The sequence below is a fragment of the Lycorma delicatula genome, chromosome 2 (assembly GCF_047948215.1).
Source record: "Lycorma delicatula isolate Av1 chromosome 2, ASM4794821v1, whole genome shotgun sequence".
Classification (NCBI taxonomy): Eukaryota; Metazoa; Arthropoda; class Insecta; order Hemiptera; family Fulgoridae; genus Lycorma; species Lycorma delicatula.
Genome location: NC_134456.1, coordinates 151,464,914 through 151,485,297, shown reverse-complemented (window position 1 = coordinate 151,485,297; position 20,384 = coordinate 151,464,914). Strand labels below are relative to the sequence as shown.

At 30.4% G+C, this 20,384-nt stretch overlaps 1 protein-coding gene across 3 annotated transcripts in view; it reads left to right on the top strand.

The window, feature by feature from the left end:
- The window catches only part of ZnT49B (solute carrier family 30 member 9), a 138,816-nt gene that overhangs the window by 76,200 nt on the left and 42,232 nt on the right, over nt 1–20,384 (top strand). For all 3 annotated transcript variants that reach the window (XM_075356460.1, XM_075356459.1, XM_075356458.1), the window contains 3 exons: nt 1,406–1,544; nt 7,080–7,235; nt 13,782–13,893. In XM_075356460.1, the coding sequence (XP_075212575.1) occupies nt 1,406–1,544; nt 7,080–7,235; nt 13,782–13,893 (407 nt within the window). The remainder of the gene's footprint in view (nt 1–1,405; nt 1,545–7,079; nt 7,236–13,781; nt 13,894–20,384) is intronic.

Sequence of the window (20,384 nt, the reverse complement as noted above, 5' to 3'; positions counted from 1 at the left end):
AGGAATGTTAAATAATTTTCTAACAATAAATTTTTAAAGAATTTTGTTAATTTATAAGTGTTATACATTATGCTTGATTGTGTTAAATTAAGTCAGCAGTCAGGAAAATTTTGATCAGTAAAGTATAACTAACTGTATTCTGTTATTGTACAAGACCATTGCACAATAACAGAAATACATGCTACTGAGCATGTATTTCACACATGCTCAGTAGTGTTAATTGCTTCATTTGCTAGATATCTTTTCATTACTCTGTTGTTTGCCTTAACATTGGAAGTAAATAATGATGACTAGAATAGTAAGCAACTATCTTCTCAACTTAGAAGATCGTAATGCTTCTGAAATTCACACAGTAACAAGTAACAAGTACAAGTAAACAACAGTAACAAGTAACAAGTACAAGTAACAAGTAAAAGAATGATGATGCAATGGTATCGTTAGTTTACTGAAGATCATATAAATGTTCATGATAAATAGTGGAGTGGAAAGTCTTTTGTTTAAAAAGATGACCTTATTTAAAGGAATGCAAATTAATGCTTACTATTAAGTTTCCCAGAATTAGAATTCTTCCACACATTTCATGAAGTAAAGTATAGAGAATTATTACTGCAAAACTAGTTTATTGTAAACTGTGTGCAAGATGGGACATGAAAGTATTGACTGATGCACATAAAAATCAAAGGATGGTATCTGCACATGGATTTTTGGACTGCTTCAAGAGAGAGGAGAACAAATTTTCTTCTTATAAAACTGATGATGAAATGCAGATTTCATACTTCAATGTCAAATCAAAACAATACATGGAATGGCGTCATTCAAGTTCACCTAAGCCAAAACAAGTTAATCAAATTCAGTCAGCTTGGAAGATCTTTGTGACTGTTTTTGGGACAAAAGAAGCATGTCCTACTTGTGGATTTCATGGAACTGAGAATAAAAATTACAGCAGAGGTGTACAAGGAATCATTTTCAAAACTACAATTTGTAATTCAGAACTGGTGATATGGGATGCTGTCATTAGGTGTTTTTCTCATTTATGATAATACATGCCCACATATTACTATCTGCGTTGTTGAAAATATACATCAATATTGATGGAAACTTTTTCATCACCTTCCTTATAGTCTGAAGTTAAAAATAGTTAAAATGAAAAAGGTTTAATTTAATTTTATATCTAAACCAGTTTATAATTCTGTTGCAGTTAGGATCCTCAATTAAGTTCTGAAGAAGTTTTACAGTTTTTTCTGACCTAATGAAAACTTAATTAAGAGGTATTTTTACCCTCGTAACTAATTGTGTCATTACAGCTTTAATTGTATTTTAAACTAATAATATTTGGTAAATTTCTCTTGACTATCTTGAAATTATAGATTCTAAATATTTTATAATTCTTGTTTAATTTTTTCAGCAACGGTGCAAACTTTTTATTTAAGTTATCAGCATGGTTGTATACTGGATCGCATTGTATGTTTTCTGAAGCAGTACATTCATTGGCTGATACAATCAATCAATTAATTCTTGCCTATGGAATACATAAATCAGTTCAGGTATTTACAAATTAGTCCTTCAAGCAGCAATATCTTATTTGGAAAATGTTTTTTTACTTAGATTTATTGTATAAAAAAATTTAAGAAATTCACTTGTATTTTATATCAGATTGCTTAATCCTCCATGGAACCCTTTTTTTATATAATATATTTTAGAAATCCTCACAGAGTATAAATATATTTGTGATTGATGGATGAAGGCTTCACTTGATGAAAGTCCATTATAACAAAAAGAAAATGAAAATGCATTTTTATGTATCATTGTCAGTGAAAAAATAATAAGGATACTGCTGCTGCCACCAATGAAGAATTATATATGAGGTTTCCTTTTTCTCATTAACAGCTTGTCAATATTTGCTTAAACAAAATATAAAATCCTAAAATACTAGAAGCTGTGAAGATTTTACATAGTAATGGAAGCTCTAGGCAAGCCTAGAGCTTGTTTCACTTAAAAAAACAAACACTTGATGCAGAGACATTAGTAAGTAGTTTCAAACATACACTACAAAGATTTCTATTAAGCTGGAAATACCCATAACAAGTTTACAAAAGTTTCTAAATGAGCTGAAGCTTCAGAGTTAGTAGCCAAGGTTATTTCATGAAGATGATTTTGGCTGAAAGGGCAAATTTTATACAGAATTTATTATTATTCAGTCTGAAGCATGTCCATTTCTCTAGAACAGCGATTTGGCCCGATGTTGAAGTATGCTTCAAATTGCCCTAGTAAACCTACATAATTGTAAAAATGTCTGAAATAAAAATGTTTGTGTAATTTCAGGACTTAATGTACTTGGAGTTCATGTTTTGTGTTGGATAACAAAAAAAGGAGTGTGTTGGAATTTAAAAATTTTTGATTGAAGTGTGTTAGGCAATTCATATCTTGAAGTGTTATTCCTGAGCTGATAAATAATTACATATTTTACTTCAGCCAACCCATATTTAATGGGCTTCTCTGCTCTTTGCTATTCAAGTTAGAGACTACCTTGATCAAACTATTCCTGAACTTGGAGGACACTGAAGAACAATTGAGTTTTCACATCATGTTCATGTGATTTGGCGCCTTGTGATTTTTTATTCCGGTCAATTGTCAAAAATATGGTATTTTGTTTTAATCAAAATAACATTAATTGCATCAATCTGTTATTGAAAAGGGATTCCATTGATTTTATAAACCAGGAGAATCATATTAAAAAGATTTGGAATTTAGGGGCTATACTGGATCAAAAGTGCACAAGGCCCGATTGATGATATGTTGAACATGTTCTCTGACATGTATTAAATATATAACAATATTAAACTTTTTTTTTACAAATTAAAAATATTGTAAAAATTGTTTAATAATAATTGGGGAAACTGACTTTTATATGACCCAGTATTTAGTAAAAGATAACTAATGACAAGGTTAATAGTTAGGCAATGTAATTTTTGTTAATTATTGTTTTTTTATCAATTATTTGTAGGCCCTAGATTGTTTTTTGTTATCCTTGTCAACAAGTAATTATCTTCTAAATAACTTCTAAAATACCTTTATCCTGTCTTGCTAGTGTTTTAAATAAAATTATGAAACGTGGAGGTTAAATATCAAAAACATCTGTTTTGTAAGGATACTTTTGAAAGTCATTAATGAGCATACAATACTTAAGATTGGAGTGTGCACATAATGATAAATAGCAAAATTTATTTATTATCTTGAATAAACAGTTAATTACAAACTAACTGTAATAATGAATAAACAGTTCATATGAACTCATAAATCTTGGAGCATGTATATAAAAATATCACAACTGCCCTTATTCACTTTCTTTAGGTTTTTGCTCCCCTTAGAATTTCTACTAACTATTTTTAACTATTCCAATATTTTACACATACTCAGAAAATCATATGCTAAATAACTGAGTTGTATAAAATTAATCTTTTACATAAAATTAATATTTACTGTTTGGACGATTAAGTAAAATTTATATAAACTTTTTTTTGTGTAATTGAATTTTTTATTTTTCTGAAGTGAATTCTGCAGAAATATTTTATGGCTTTTACGCCAATAAATATCCCTAATGTGCATGAAACAAAAATATATAGATTGAAATAATATTATGTATTAAATACAGATACTAAATTCCAGTCTCTTTTTTGTATATTTAACTAATAAAAGAAGTTACAATAAAATATCATCAGAGGTAAAATTGCATGGAATGGTATATCTGTTAACAACAATACATCGCTGAAAGTTATTGTTGCACTGCATGATGTAAGAAATTTTTGTAATTAAAAAGAAAAAAGATTGTTCTGAATGATGATTATTTTAAAATAAACATTCTGTATGTTAACAGCCTATTAATTATTAATTCAACACACATTTCTACATTGAATCATAGTATGTACAATTTAAAAGTGCATTTTGTATTAAAATATAAATATAAAATACTAATTACTAACAAAGTATGGCAACCCTTAAATAACTTTTCAACAGTTAAACATAGAAAAATGAAAATTAGCAAATACTTCTACTTGAATATGATTTATTCTTGATATGAGATGATGAGATTTTGTTATAACTCAGTACATCTCACTATTTGGAGTGTAGTGTAGGCCATTTTTAAATCTAGCTGTGAAAAGTATTCAATGACTGCCATTTTGAGTTAAAGATTTTTATAGCCTGAACTTTTTTATTTTATTTTTTTTTAATGCTCTCTAAAATCATGTATCACAGCCTTACTCATGTCATTCAAAATGTTTGAGTTGTTGCTCCATGGAGGCTTGTGGTATGTATGGTGATTTCATATTGAAAAATAAGCTATTTTAAGATAGAAGTATTTACTAAATTTAACTTTGCTGTGTTTTTAACTGTTGAAAAGTGGTTTAAGGGTTACTGTATTTTGTTAACACTTTGCAAGTTGTAGTTGTTATAAAATTTGTCTAGAATGTTGTGTGAAGGATTAATTCATGTTTTTTGATTTTTTTAAATTTTACTATGTGGAAAACTAAAAATGTGTCACTACATTTCCTTATGAAATGTAGTGGAAATGTAGTGTTTTTTTGTGAGGTGTTGATTGTGTTGTATATGTATGTGAGCATTCAAACTACCGTATTTATTTGAGTACGCCCCCCCTGCCCCTGAATAAGCCCTGCACCACAATTTTCCGGACCGAAAATCTAAAAAAAAAAAAAATATTGAGTATATACTGAGATATTTTAAGGTGCAACAGATATGGTAAAAAAATACGAAAATATTCAGAAAGTAAAGCATTTAATTCGTTCATTACTAATTAATTACCTTAAGTACTAGTTTAGTTCAGAATCAGTAGGCTAGTAAAATGAAAAGAAAGTATCATGTTGAAAAGGATCATTTCAATACACTTTTTAATATGGGATTTTATTTTTAATTACACACTGTCACTGTCAATGTCTGTAGAAGAGTTATACCGGTAGTCTCCACATCACTCTGCCAAAAGTGATCGTCTTCACTACCATCAAGTTCATTAGATATTCCACATTTTTTAAAACTTTTCCTTAATAATTCTGTGGAAATACCTTCCCAATCATCTTTTTTCCAAACACAAATCTGGTTAAAATCTGGGCATTTGATTCTTCCTGTAGGCGTGAGAAAGAAATTTTCATCAGCCATCCATTTACTGTACAGTTGTTTTAATGCAGATTTGAATGGTTTATTAATGCAGGCATCTAGTGGTTGCAATAGAGATGTCAATCCGCCTAGAATTATTACTTGGTCTGTCATACGCTTTTTTAAAATGTCTTTCACTTATCAGTCGTATGCCCCCGATAACTATCCATTACTAGCATACCGGTATTTTTTTTTATTAAGTAAATCTCCTGATCGCTTTTGCCATACTCACCTGATCCAATCTAAAATTAAGGTTTCGTCCATCCAACTTGATTCCTGTGCTCTGGTAATAACTCCATTTACCTGTACGGTAGGAAGAGTTTTTCTTTTAAAAACAATGTACGGAGGTAATTTTGATCCATCAGAAGTAATGCAAAGCATAACACTACATCTTTGTTTTTCATTACTACCAGTCCAAATTGTAACACTTTTTTCACCTTTTTTGTTTACGGTTTTGTCAATGGCATTTCAAAATATATGGGTGTTTGATCAGCGTGTTCTATTTGAAAAGGCAAATAGCCTTTATCTTTTCTAAGATTTATTATGTATTTGTGAAAATGTAGTATTTTTTGTTCATAAGTGTCTGGAAGTCGTTGAGAAATGGTCGATTTCATCTTATTGACAAATCATTTCATGCAAAAAATTGTGTTATCCATCCACGGCTTGCTTTAAAATAAACTTTATTCAATGATTTAATGATTTCCTGAGCATATGATTGACACATTTCTGTCGTGACAGCATAACCGCATTTCCTTTTTTCCATAACAAAGTCATACAATTTTTTTTCTATGTCTGTGTATTTTGGTTTTAAGCCACGAAAAGCCCTTTTATTACCAGTGCCTTTCACCAGAAGTTATTTCTTCTTATGCCAGTCTTGAATGCAGCTTTCATCTACGTCAAATTTTCTTCCTGCCGCCCGATTTCCAGTTTTTTCAGCCTCTTCTATAAGGTACAGTTTTTCATTTACTGTAAAAGATCGTAGACGCTGTCCTTTTGTACTCATTTTAATGGCGTAATTAAAATAAATCACCTTATTAAACTTTACAAGATAAACTAAACAGATAAAATGTACTTAACCATCCACATATACAAACAGTATAATGACTGGCAAATAGACAAGATGATGATGGGTAACTGATACTGTAACTGTAGTGTCATTAGAACCAGATGCAGCCTATACATAATGAATCAGTTTTATAAAAAATGCTGTAACTTCGTTCCTATCAATATGAACAGGATGTTAATAATTATTTAACATCCTATGTATTCTGTATAAGCGGCATCCGGTATTGATAAATGAAAGCCTAATGTAACTATATTTATGTTATTGAATTTAGGTACTTCTAAGAAAACATTTCCTTTACGTAAATTATCCTGGCTAAAGGCTATGTTTCAAGTACGCCCCGCACCCTTATTTTTTCTCTCCAATTCCAAGAAAAAAAGTGCGGGTGTACTCGAATAAATACGGTATTATCTGTTTTTCTTGTTTGTGAGGATCCTTTTACAGCCTTGAATTTTTGTTTATTTTATGTCATATTTAAAAATTTTATTTCAGTTCTGTTATTGTATTTTACTTTTTCTGAAAATTTACATCAAAACTTCCCATGGTTCATCTGTACTGCGGTATTTAGTTGTATGCAACTTTCAGGTGATAATGAGCACCCAATTGTTTCAACCTTAAAAAAAAGAAGAGAAATAAGTCTTAATTATTAGATCATCTATTATAATACAAGTGGTGGTTTTTTAATATTTTTATTTTCTGATTAATTTGAATCTATTTTTATATTTAATTTAATTTATAAAGTTTTTTTATTCAATGGAAAACTAAACTTTATAAAATTTATCAGTTATCAATAAAGTTTATCAATAAGTAAACTAAACTTTATAAAGTTTTTTTTTGTTTTATTTCATAGAGAGCTAACCAGGATCATCCATATGGTTACACAAACATGAAATATGTAGCGTCACTTATATCCGGAGTTGGTATATTTTGTGTTGGTACAGGACTATCTGTATATCATGGTATATATGGTCTGTTAAATCCGGAAGAGATTGAATCATTCTATTGGGTAAGTGTTCATGTTTTTGGATATTAAATTATTTATATTTTATAGCTCTTTTTTGTTTTTATTATGTTCATTATAAACTGATGATGATTATTACATTAACTCATGCTGGGTCATTTACCATCCTCTTCCATCTCTCCCTGTCCATACACCATCCTTCCTGTATTTCCCTATATCTCATCTTCTCTCTATCTAGGTCATCACATTATTAACCCATATTTCCCTTGGTCTCCCTCACCTTCTCTTAACCACTTTCACTGTACTGAAGGAATTTTTTTGGCAGTCTTTCATTCCCTATTCTGTTTACATGACCATACCACTTCTCATACCATATCTCAATTTCATCTACTAAGCTACTGATTCCAACTTATCCTTCTTATTGTATCACTTAAGTACTGTATCCATCCTAGTTTTTCACATCATATTTCTCTTAAATTTCATTTCGGCAGCCTGCACTCTGTTTTTTAACTTATCCCATTACCTAGAAGTCAGGATTTGGGCATAGTTTGATTTAAATAGAAATTTCTTGCAATCCTAACACCTCCTTATCTCACTAAATTACTCATACTTTAGTAAAAACCATTTGCACTCACTTCCTTAACCAGCTTTTCATCGTGAAACTGAACCCAGACAGTTTAAATGCTTGACATGTTCTAGTGCTACCCATTTTACTTCTTCATTACTTTTATTTCCAACTTCTCCCTCCCTGCTTTGTACCAACTTTGTTCTTTTCAACACTAATCCTCATCCTACACTTCTTTATTTCTTTGTTCTACTCATTTATTACTTCCTGGACGTCCTCCTCTGAATCCCCTCTTATCATCATATTGTCTGCAAACAACTAACGTCTTGCTTTTTTCATATTCCATCTTCTCTGTTTCATCTTTTTCATTCTATTTATCAAAATTATAAAGAGAAAAGTGATATTACACTGCTTTGTTGAACTTGACTCTGCTCTAAACCACCTCGATCTTCCTAACACATTATTCACACTACAGTTGTATTCACACTACATTCACTTCTTTCATATATAGTTTAATCATTTTAATAACTCCTGCATACATCTCTTTCTTTTTTAACTCCTCCCATTTCTCAGTCAATGCTATCATACACCTAAACAATGTCCAGAAACACCATTACCTGCTTTATACTCTTTTCCCATTTCTTTTCACAAACTTGGCATAGTATAAATATTACAGCTATAGTTGATCTCCCTCTCCTTAACCCCATTTTTTCTTCCAGTAGTCCCTCTGATTCTCTTCTCTAATGTAAGATCAAATAACTTCATCATATATGGTAAGGGGATTCTTCTGTAATTTTTGCAAACCAATCTGTCACCTTTTTAAAAAGTTGGGATAATAAAGCCTCTCCCCATTCATTTGGAACTACCTTATCCTGTTGAATGGCACTAAACATCTTATGTAACCAGTAATTCCAATAATCCCTGTCACTTTTACAACCTTTTTTTTATAGATACATCATCTATACCAGTTACCTTCCATTCTTCTTTTTCTTTAATCCCTCTTCTATCTTTCATTTTGTTTCCTTTTCTTCCTGAATCGTTTATTCCTACCCCATACTCCTTCGCTGCTCCAACTACAGCTTCTTTAGATTGTGTCCATTCCTGTTCTTCCTCTTTTATTTCACTCTTTGGTATTAGTTTCCTAATTTCTCCCCGAAATTCCTGCTTCTCCGCCTACTTTTTAAATTTCCAAACTTTTAAGTTATTCTTTCTTAATTCCATTCATACAGATATTTTACCATTTCTAAATTTATCAATCATAATTCGGTTATCCCCTCCTGTAACAACTTCCTCTGCTACAGTTGTGGTGTCCATTAACTTCCTTCTACAATCTTTCTTTATTAAGACATAATGAATAACACTTCTGGTACTTCGTTCTCCTCATCCATATCTGGCTACTTTCTTGCTATCCTTTTTTCTAAACCATGAATTACCAATAATAAACCACTTCTTTCACAAAAATGTAGCAGTTTCTTCATTTCTTTCCCATGCCCGTGTAGTCCCATTATCTCTTCTGCTCCACTTCTTTCTTTCCCCACTTGCCCATTGAAGTCCCCTATTATTATTGTTTGTCTCTTTTGAATTACATATTCCATTCTCTTCAGAAAATCCTCAGTTTTTATTTCTGCCCTTTCCTTCTATCCTCATTCTCATCCTTAATATTTACTTCTACATTTACAGGGATCTTTCTACATCTTCCCTTACAATAAAACCTACCCATTTCTAACCACTCTTCCTTTGCTTCAAAAATATCACAAAATCTTCCCTAAGATCCTTTTCCTTTCTAATCTTCCCTGATCCTTTCCATTTTGTTTCACTCAGTCCTAGGATCACTTTGTGGTATTTTATAGAGGGAGAAGTGCCACCAAATACCCCATCTTGCCTCAAGATCATCACTGCTTGTCTGCCACTGTTTATTCGAGTCTCCCCTTATTTGCAGCTAACCATCATACTGATGATGGCCTTTCCACCTATCTGCAACTTGGGTATGCACCTAGGTTTATCCCCGCTATGCTGCAGCTAGATTCCCAAACATTGGCATTGTATTCTGTTTGTATAAATTTTCAAATTAAATTATTTACAATGTTGTTGTTGATCTTTGATTACTGATTAAAGTAATAAAAAATTATGTATTTTTAAAGACAAACTGAACGGAGTTTGCTTTAAACTAACATTTTCTAATCTTAATATTTTCAGCTATTTTATAAAAACTGAAAAAGGTTTTTGAAATGCATTTGTTGGAAAAAGATTAAAAATTAATTTGTCTCTTCAAATTATATTCTACAAACTATTCTTATTTATTAAAATGCACAGTCAATAAATTGTTTAATTAAAAGAATCACCCTTATAATGGTAGATCTGTAAAATTTTCTAAATAAAATTGACTGAAATTATCTCAGTTATATTTTTGCCTTTCTTGAGGCAAGATTTAGTCTCTTTGCCTTTTCAGAACTTCCAATTTTATTATTTTTATATAGCAATGTAATTGTTGGCAGTTTTAAAATTGCTTTGTATGAATTTTTTTACTTCCTAGTACAAAGTAAAGGAAGTATTTGATTGTGAAAAATTTCTGTTTCCAGATTTCAACAGAAATATCCATTTTGACCATCACTGAATCCATTTTGACTAGTTTCGGCGTGACATCTGTACATACATATGTATATGTGTATGTACGTATGTATCTTGCATAACTCAAAAACAATTAGCCGTAGGATGTTGAAATTTTGGATTTAGGACTGTTGTAACATCTAGTTTTGCACCTCCCCTTTTGATTGCAGTCGACTGAACTAAAAGTGCCCAAAAAAAAGCCCAAAATCAAAAAACTAAATTGGATTTTGGACTTTTTTTAACTGCAGTAGTAAGCCCTCATTGAGAGCTTTTCAATGATATATCATAGGTGGTACTTATTTTCATTGGTTCCAGAGGTATAGCCAAAATAAATCTTTATTGATGAAATATTTGGATCTTATAGGAAGACATATTGATTTGAATCAGACTTCATCTCCTTTTTTAATTCTTTTTTTTTTAGTTTAAATATATTGATTTATTAATAATTATTAACTTTTCATTGTAAGAAAAAAAACAACAAATTACGATGAATAATAATTCAGTAATAATAATAAAAAAAAAAAAAATATGAAAAAATATCATAAGTTTTTAATAAAATAAAATTTAATGCTCTTTTCATTTAAAAAAAAAAAAAAAGTGAAAATGTAATTTAATAGACGTACAAGGAAGTTATGTGTTGTCCACATCAGATTTTTTTGTATTACTGACAACTTCTCCTTGAGCTATGTTTTTGAGAAAGTTAATAAAAAGATAATAAACAAAATTATATACATCTTTTAAAATTGTGTGGGGATGTGATTATAATCAGTGTAATCTTGGTGAGAGATAGTTACAATGGATAATGATAACTGATTCTGTGTCATAATATAAGGTTGGTGATAACCAAAAATAATCTGTTTTAATTAAATTAAATTAATGGTATATGTAAAAACTGTTGTTGGAGTCGCCATCATCTAGTACAAGAACTTAGAAATTTCTATTGTATCACCTAGAAGAGAAGATCCAGTGATTGGTGCATGTTATACAATAATATTACTAGTATAATGAATTAGGAAAACTGATTTCTTTATTGATTAATATAATTTTTTTCATTATTATTGCTAATAAAGTAAGTAAGTCTGCTTCTTAACATAAAATTCTGCAATATGGATCCTACTCTAGTCATATTATGAATTTTTTTTTATATCCTTCAGTGGTATAGTTTTGTTCTGAATTATCCTTTTAATTCATTTTTTGTTGTGTTATATAACTATTATTCATCTATTTATTATTATTATTTTATTGGGCATCTTTTTCCATAATTATACGAAGTCTGTTCAGAAAATAATCGAACATTTTTAATTATGCACCAAGATATCTAGTGATGTCCAGTTGGCAGCATTGTGTTCTGCATAACCTCCTCTGTAACAACATGTTCTTGGATTGTTGATATCTCGTTTAGTTTTCGTGTTACTGTTATTTGAGTGCAAAGCGTTTAAGTGTTTTAATGTGCGATCTTCAGGAATAATGATACAACATAAAATTTTGCGTGAAACTGGGGAAAACTTTCACAGAAACGTTTAAAATTTTAAAACAAGCTTATGGAGATGATGCTGTGGGTCGGTATGCAATGTTACGAATGGTTTTCACGATTTAAAAGTGGTCGTCAGTCAATTGAAATGATCCTCGACAAGGAGGGCCTTCGACTTCAAATGATGAAACCCACATTCAAAAAATTAATGATTTGGTGTGTGTAAATCACTGATTGACTGTCATCAGAAAACTTGCAGAAGAGATCAGCATTTCAATTGGATAATGTCATGACATTTTGACTGAAAAATTGACTTACATCAAGCAAAGTTTGTTCCTCATTTGATGAACGAACAGCAGAAAGAACATAGAGTGAACATTTGTTGGCAACTTCTTGAACAAGCTGGTGACGATGAAACATTCATGCAAAGCATCATAACGGGAGACAAAAGCTAGATTTACAACTACGATATTGACACAAAAGTTCAATCATAACTATGGATTGGCAAAAGATCCCCACACCCAAGGATGCACATCAGTCTCAATCCAGTGCCAAAGTGATGGTGCTCTTTGTTTTTTTTTCTTTAATGGAATTGTGCATTTTTATTTCTTGCCTCCAAGGTGAAACGGTGAGCTGTGCATACTATCAAGATGTTTTGCAACAGTTATGTGAAAATGTGCAAAAAGAGACCAGAGTTTTGGCGAGACTACTCATGGTTTCTTCACCAGGACAGTGCACCCGCACACTCAGCTCTGTCAATTCATCAGTTTTGTGCCACAAATAAGAACTTCCCTCAGCATTCCACTTGCTAAACCTGGCTCCTTATGACTTTTTTCTTATTTCCTAAATTAAACTCTGTGATGAAAGGACACTGTTTTGAGACTATTGATGTCTTTAAAGAAAATTTGTCACAGACCTTAAAGACCATTTCAAATAAAGCTATCCAGGGCTGCTTCGTGAAGTGGAAACACTGCTGGGAAAAGTGTGTGAATAGGGGATGGGGAGGGGAGTGTTTCGACAGGAACCAATAATTTGTGAGATTAATATTAAAGATTAAAAAAATAAAGTTCACTTATTTTCTGAACAGATCTCATATTAGTGTTTGGGTTTTTTTGTGTTATGTAGGTGTAAGAAAAAGTGTTCCTGGCTATTCTGTTTTAGATTGTGTATACCAAAACTAACAAAAAATAAAATGAAAATGATTTCTCCTTCGTTTTCCTTCTGTCTGTCATTTTATGGTTTTTAAAGAAAAATTTATATCTCTTAATACTGATTTGAGAAATCATTAGAATATTTGGGACACATGTTTACAGCATTGTTAAATAAAAAATTATGGTGTAAACATGTTCACAAATCTCAAAATGGAGGCCATGTTAAGTTTTCAATCTTTGATATTCTGTTAATTGTTAGCGTTATCAAAATTAACTTTTTGGGTAAAATGTAAAACCTTTCATTGTAAACAAAGTGACTCCTTTTCTTTGAAAATAGGTCAAAACTTGGAGTTAATTTGAGAAAATTGATGATGTAATTTTCAGACAAATTATTAACTCCTCTTATCTGTTGATAATGATTGTAACATTGAAAATGATTATTTAGTTCTAGATTTTAAGTAAATTTTTTTTTGTAAACAATATATGAATCTTTTCTATTTTTAAATCTGTTGTGCATAATTTAAAATGCTGATGGCAGAGTGCTTAAAATTTCTATTGTATTACCACCTAGAAGAGGGGATCCATTGAGTGGTGTATGTTGTAGAATAACATTAATAATAGTAATTTAAAAAACCAATTTCTTTATTGATTTATATCTTTTTTTTCTAGTTTCTTAATATAATTCCTTATTCATTTTTAATTTAATTCCTTATTAATCTTCTCTTGTAAAAATCTTAAAACTTTTCTTTCTGACATTAGCCTGATTGCTTTTATAAATATTTTTTTGAAAATTGCAGGCATATTTTGTTCTTGCTGGTTCATTTGTTTCTGAAGGAGCTACATCACTAGTTGCTTTTAATTCTATTAAAAAAGGTGCACGAGAAGAAGGCTTATCTTTTACTGAATATGGTTGGTAATATTTCATAAAACGTAATTTTGTTCTGTCTTGTCATTTGTTTTACAACTCCACTGACATTGCTGGAATGCCAGTGGATTAAAACTTAAACTTACTGGATTGCTAAAATTACATAAAATAAATAATCCTTTACCTTTAATAAATTTAAAGCAGCACCTGCATATTTCATAGCTACAATACTTAGAATAAAAATGAATCTTAACTATAAACATTGTGTAAAATATGGTTACGAAGTCATAAATAAATTAAATTCTATTAAAGTTAATTCTTACACTAGAATGATTAAATTATGATATCACTAACCTGTACCCTAATATACCATTTGATAAAACAATAGCAATAATAAAAAATAGTTTAAAGGGAACCCTAGAATACATTAATGCGTTAATCATATGTCTTCAAATTTACTTTGAATATGAAAACGATTGTTATTCATAAACAGAAGATTACCAATTGGGATCACCTGTATCTGCTGTTATATCTGAAATATTTATACAAAATTTTGAAAGTATAATAAATAGTTCATGGTTTATTAAATACACACAAAATACCATTATGGACAAGAGATATAGTTGATACAGAATGTTTCAAAATGGATATCGGGGTTTTAAAGTTATGTAATATTTATTAAGTTTTACCTACATTGGTAAATTATACATGAAATGAAAGAGCAACTCAAACAGTTTTTTGTATAAGTGTTCAATATACCATTTGTCACATGGCATTCATTCAGCCCCCATACCTTAATCAGCAAGTCTGGAGTAATTGATGCGACAGCTGCTTCAGTCCTTTGTCTCAAGTTGGGTAGGTCAGCTGGCAGTTGTGGGACATACACTTGATTGTTTATAAACCCCCAAAGAAAAAAAAATTGTACGGAGTCAGATCAGGCAAACGTGGAAGCCACGGCAAACAAGCCCTGTCATTTGGTTCCTGGCAACCAATCCAGCAGTCGGGGAGAATTTCATTCATAATGCTATACATGTATAGCATTATGCCAGTCAGGAAGCGCACCACCTATTGTCAAATAAAGTTCTGTCGTTTGTATTATGGTTGAGGAAAGTCATAGTTCTAGCATATCAAGTTAGTTCATTCCAGACGCAAAACTCCAACAGTCTCAAGTCACATGATATTGGTGGCCAATTCACATTACCTTGCTATGAAATAACAAAACAATTAAATTTTTCTTACAATAACTGCATGGGGTTTCATGGCAGTGTGGCATTTTGCCTTGTCTTGTTGAAACCACATGTGTTCCACATCCATATCATTAATTTAGGCCATAAAAAGTTTGAAATCATCTCAAATATCGAACTCCACTGACAGTAACAGCTTCTCCATTTTCATTTTTGAATAAGTAAGCTCCAATTAATCCCCCAACCCAAAATCCACACCAAACCATGATTCGTTGAGGATATATAGGAAGTTCTTTTTTAGATTCCCAGATCCTCAAATTCAACAATTATCTTTATTGACAATTCCGTTAAGAAGAAAATACCACATTTTCTTCTTAGCACTAAAGATGATATTTTTTGAAAACTCATCAACTCATTATATTTTACAATTTCTACAGGTTCAAGTATTTATTTTTACATAATTTAATCACAGTGTTTACTGATACCAACATATAAAAATCTCTGCTCTGGTTTTACAATGAAAAAAATGGTGCCAAGTTTTAAATATCAATTCATTTTGGAACATTCTTTACAAATATAAAGGTAATAAATATAATAAAATCTATATTGGTGAAACTAATAGATCATTTAAAAAAAAGATTTACAGAACATTACAATGCTAGCAGAAATAAAAAAATGAGGTGTATTTAATGTGGCTGACAATTTGTCAATGTAAGCATAGTATTTGTGGTTGTAAAAATAATTTAGAAACTTTGGAGGTTTGTAATAATGATAAAAAATGAATGTACTTGAAAAATATTTTATTTATAAATTTAAACAAAAGTATGAAATATTGAATCACCAGATTACATTTTAGATGATGTTTTGGTTAAAGATATAGATTTTAGCGATTGCAAACAGTGATATTACAAACAAAGGGAAGTATGACGTTTTAAATTTACGTCATTCCAGTAATGGCAGTGGAGTTACCTGTTTGTCATGACAAATTTTATGGTTATAATAGTGATGATTTAAGTTTTCTTTTAATAATTGATAGATGTAGTTATAGAATTGCATACCAACTGATGATGCAAAAGTCAATTATTGTTAATATTTTTTTAAGTTTACTTAATCTTACTGCGTTTTGATGGTTAAATTTTAGCTAATATTGAATTTAATTAGCGTAGCGGTCAATATGTTAATGAATTATATGAATTTAAAAAAAAGTTATATATTACACATCATAGTTGTGATATGAAAGATGGAGTCAATGGCCTTTATATTTTCTCAAAATTATTTCTAGACGATTCTTTTCATTTCTTAATGCTTTTAATATAACAATGCAATTTAAATAATACTATTAAAGTACAGCCCCTTTTAATTTTTCTTCTTATTTATTTTTCATAATTGATTTTGTTTCTAAATATTTTACTGTTTTAAAGTAATAACTCTTGCTTTAGTTTAAAATAATACAGTTTTTCTGACATTTCAGTCAGTTTGATTTTCATAAAAGTCAAATTTTTAAAACTCATGTTCAGTTGATGTTGCTTGCATAGATTCTCTCTGAATTAAATTCTCCATAAATTTTGTTTGTTTACTGATAATATAACAAAATTACTGCAGTCAAACCTACAAAAAAATAAAGTTTAAATCCCATTTTTTGTTGTACAATAATTTTCTAAAAAAATTACTAGAAATACAATTTTAGGACTTGTTTTATTCATTTTTCAAGTCAAAAACGATACAAAACTATAAAATTTACCCCTTAATTTTAGTTCCAAGTATTTCATTTTGGCTTCTTTTTATTTTTTAGAGCAGAAATTGGGGCAACATTTTTGACAAGCTACTGGTAAATCAAGGAAACAAGAAATTTTTAAAATTAAATATTCTTCTGAAAAAATTATATTAAATTTATTTATAACATTTAAATAGAAAAAAAACATGCTGTTTATGAATACATAACTAAAATTTATTTTTTGATCACATATTGCAGTTTTGTTCCATCTCTGGGTAGATATTTCTGCACTCATAGTGAAACTCAGTACTGTTCAACATAACATTTCAACAGGAATTTCAGCAATTGTTCTTTGAATCTTGGATTTTAGTTCTTCTGTCATAACAGGTCAACCAACTACTATACGTAAAAGGTTGTTAATGAACTACAAATATCAGCAGGAATAAGCATTAATTTTTATTATTAACTAAATGAAAAGACATTTATCTTATGGCTACTACAACATATAACATTAACCAACAATATAAAATACTACGCACTTTGCCTTTAAGATGACCTCAGAAGAAGAAATTGCACACCGACAGATCAGAACTTAAGCCTGGAATGTCACCATTTTTCAAAATTGTGTGGTTGCCAAACGATTGACACACACAGCCTGTTTTGTGCTGTGTTTAGCAAAGTTTTAAGTAATGAATAGAAAGAAAACACAATTTTAATGGGAGAAAAATTGTATAGATAGAGAAAAATTACTATAAAAGAAACGCATTTTGTTTTCTTTAACTCTTATAGCGTCTTAACAACACATACAAGGTCTGTTCAGAAAATAACTGAACATTTTTAATTACGTGCCAACAGAGATATTTAGTGACATGTTGGCAGCTTGTATCCTGCATAATCTCCTCTATAACTACATGTTCTTGGATTGTTGATATCTCGATTAATTTTTATGTTATTTGATTGCAACATGTTTAAGTGTTGGTAGAGATTTTTGTAATGTGTGATTTTCAGGAGCAATGATACAATGTAAAATTTTGCGTGAAACTGGAAAAACCTTTCACAGAAACATTATAACTTTTGAAGCAAGCATACGGAGATGATGCTCTGGGTCATATGCAATGTTACGAATGGTTTTCACGATTTAAAAGTAGTTGTCAGTCAATTGAACTTGACCGTTGACCAAGAAGGCCTTCGACTTCAACTGATGATACCCACATTCAGAAAATCAACGTTCTGGTGCGTGAACTTGCAGAGTTCACTTGCAGAAGAGAACTTGCAGAAGAGGTTGGCATCTCAGTTGGATCATGCCATGACATTTTGGCTGAAAAATTGAACATACTTCAAGTTGCAGCAAAGTTTGTTCCTCATTTGATGACTGAACAGCAGAAAGAATATCAAGTGAATGTTTGTTAGCAACTTCTTGATGGTGAAACATTCACGTAAAGAATCTTAACAGGAGACAAAAGCTGAGTTTACGACTATTGCATTAAGACAAAACTTCAGTCATCACAATAGATTGATTGGCAAAGGATCTCCATGCTCCAAGGAAGCACATCAGTCTCAATCCAGTGTCAAAGTGATGCTCTTTGTTTTTTCGATTTTAATAGAATTGTACATTTTTAATTCTTACCTCAAGGTACAGCACTGAACCATGCATACTATCAAGGCATTTTACAATGGTTATGTGAAAAATCTGGAAAAAGAGACGAGAGTTTTGGCGAGACAACTCATGGTTCCTTCACCATGATAATGCACCTGCACACTCAGCTTTGTCAATTTGTCAGTTTTGTGGCCAAAAATAAGAACACTGTCTTTCCTCAGCCTCCCTACTCACCAGACCTGGCTCCTTGTGATTTTTTCTTATTTCTGAAATTAAAATTGGTGTTTAAAGGATGCCGTTTTGAGACTGTTGATGGCATTAAAGCAAATTGGTCATGAACCTTAAAGGCCATTTCAAATGAAGCTATCCAGGACTGCTTTACAAAGTGGAAACACTGCTGGGAAAAGTGTGTGAATGGGAGAGCAGAGTACTTTGAAGGGGACAAGGACCAATAATATATAAAATTAATAATAAAGATTAAAAAAATAAAGTTCAGTTATTTTCTGAACAGACATTGAACGTAAATACCTTAATTAAAATTATTTTAGAGACATTTTATAACAGTTCAAAGGTACTTGGAATCAAATAGTATAAAGATAACTCATAGATACTTGTTATTCTTATTAATATAATTTTTATAGTTATCAGTGCTTTGAACATTGCAAATTCTACTTGCTTATAATTTATACATAGTTCATGTTTTGGGCCACCAGAAAGAAATCAGGTTACATGTATAAACACATAAATTTTGTGCATCAAATTGATATAAGTAGTGGCCTGTAGACCTTTGTCCATTCTAAAAACTTCTGGATTCAAATAAAAGTTGTTTTTAGTTACTTTTATCATAAAACTTCAAGGAAATTGTCAAAGAACTATTCCTCTGAACAGAATACTCAAAACTTATCTCACTATCTGTTTTATATACACTTAAAAGGTTTCTAATTGGAAATAAATGTGTGATGAAGACCTCTTATGTTTTATATTTGTTATTGGTTGAAACCCCTGGAGACTTTCAAAAATATAAGAATTAACTATTCTTGGGGGAGGTAAAGCTTGGAAAACTTAAATCAGCCAAAAGTTTTTATCTCATTATGAACTTCATAAATTGAACATGACAAGAAAACTTTATTTCTGGCAAAATTTGGAAAATTATATATATGTATCTTTAGTGAAACAGTTCAAAGAGATAGTATTCTCAAAACAAGTTATTGTAATATGATTTCATTTGGTACATACCATATGTAAATCTTACACCATTATACTTGAGAAGTTTTATAACTTTCTTAGCACTTTCACAAAATAATCCATTCTAACTAGATAGTGAATTTCTAGAACACATCAACATTTGTTGATCTCAAATTGGGAATTTTAAAATTTCTTTTATGAAACATTAGCTCTAATAAATAATACATGTTACCTGTTTTGAGTTTTTTTATTGTGGGTTTTCTTGTGGTAACCTAGTTTTTAAAAATGTTTGAAGTTCTGAATTTCTGTTGTGGTAGAGTTGGATTTTTCATGTACCATTTTCTTGTCTTTCACATTTAAGTACATGTAAAATTAAAAAAAATATTTATTTATTTTCTATGAAAAATGTTTTTTGTAAAATAAGGGAAATTCTATAGAAAAAAATCAGACCGTTCAGTCTACAAATTATCTTTCAGTTACAACAGTAATTTAAAAGAAAAAATAGAATTGAATTATAAAAATAATGCATGTTTTAGTGCTTTACACCAAAGTGTTATGAGATCTGTAGATAAAGTAATGAGACTGGTTCAGAAAAACGTTTTATTTACAATCCAGTTATACTAGGAATCTATCACCTTCAAAATAGTTCCCTTGGGAAGCCATGCAATGCTTCAAACAGTTTTCCCACTCTTCATGGTAGTGTTGGAACTCAGAAACTGGAATATCCTTCAGATGGTCAGTTACATTTTTTTTAATGTTTTCTGCTGTTCCAAAATGAGGTGTGTTTTTAAAGTCGGGAACAGGAAAAAATTGCAAGGACTCAAGTCAGGTGAATAAGGCGGTTGAGGAACTACA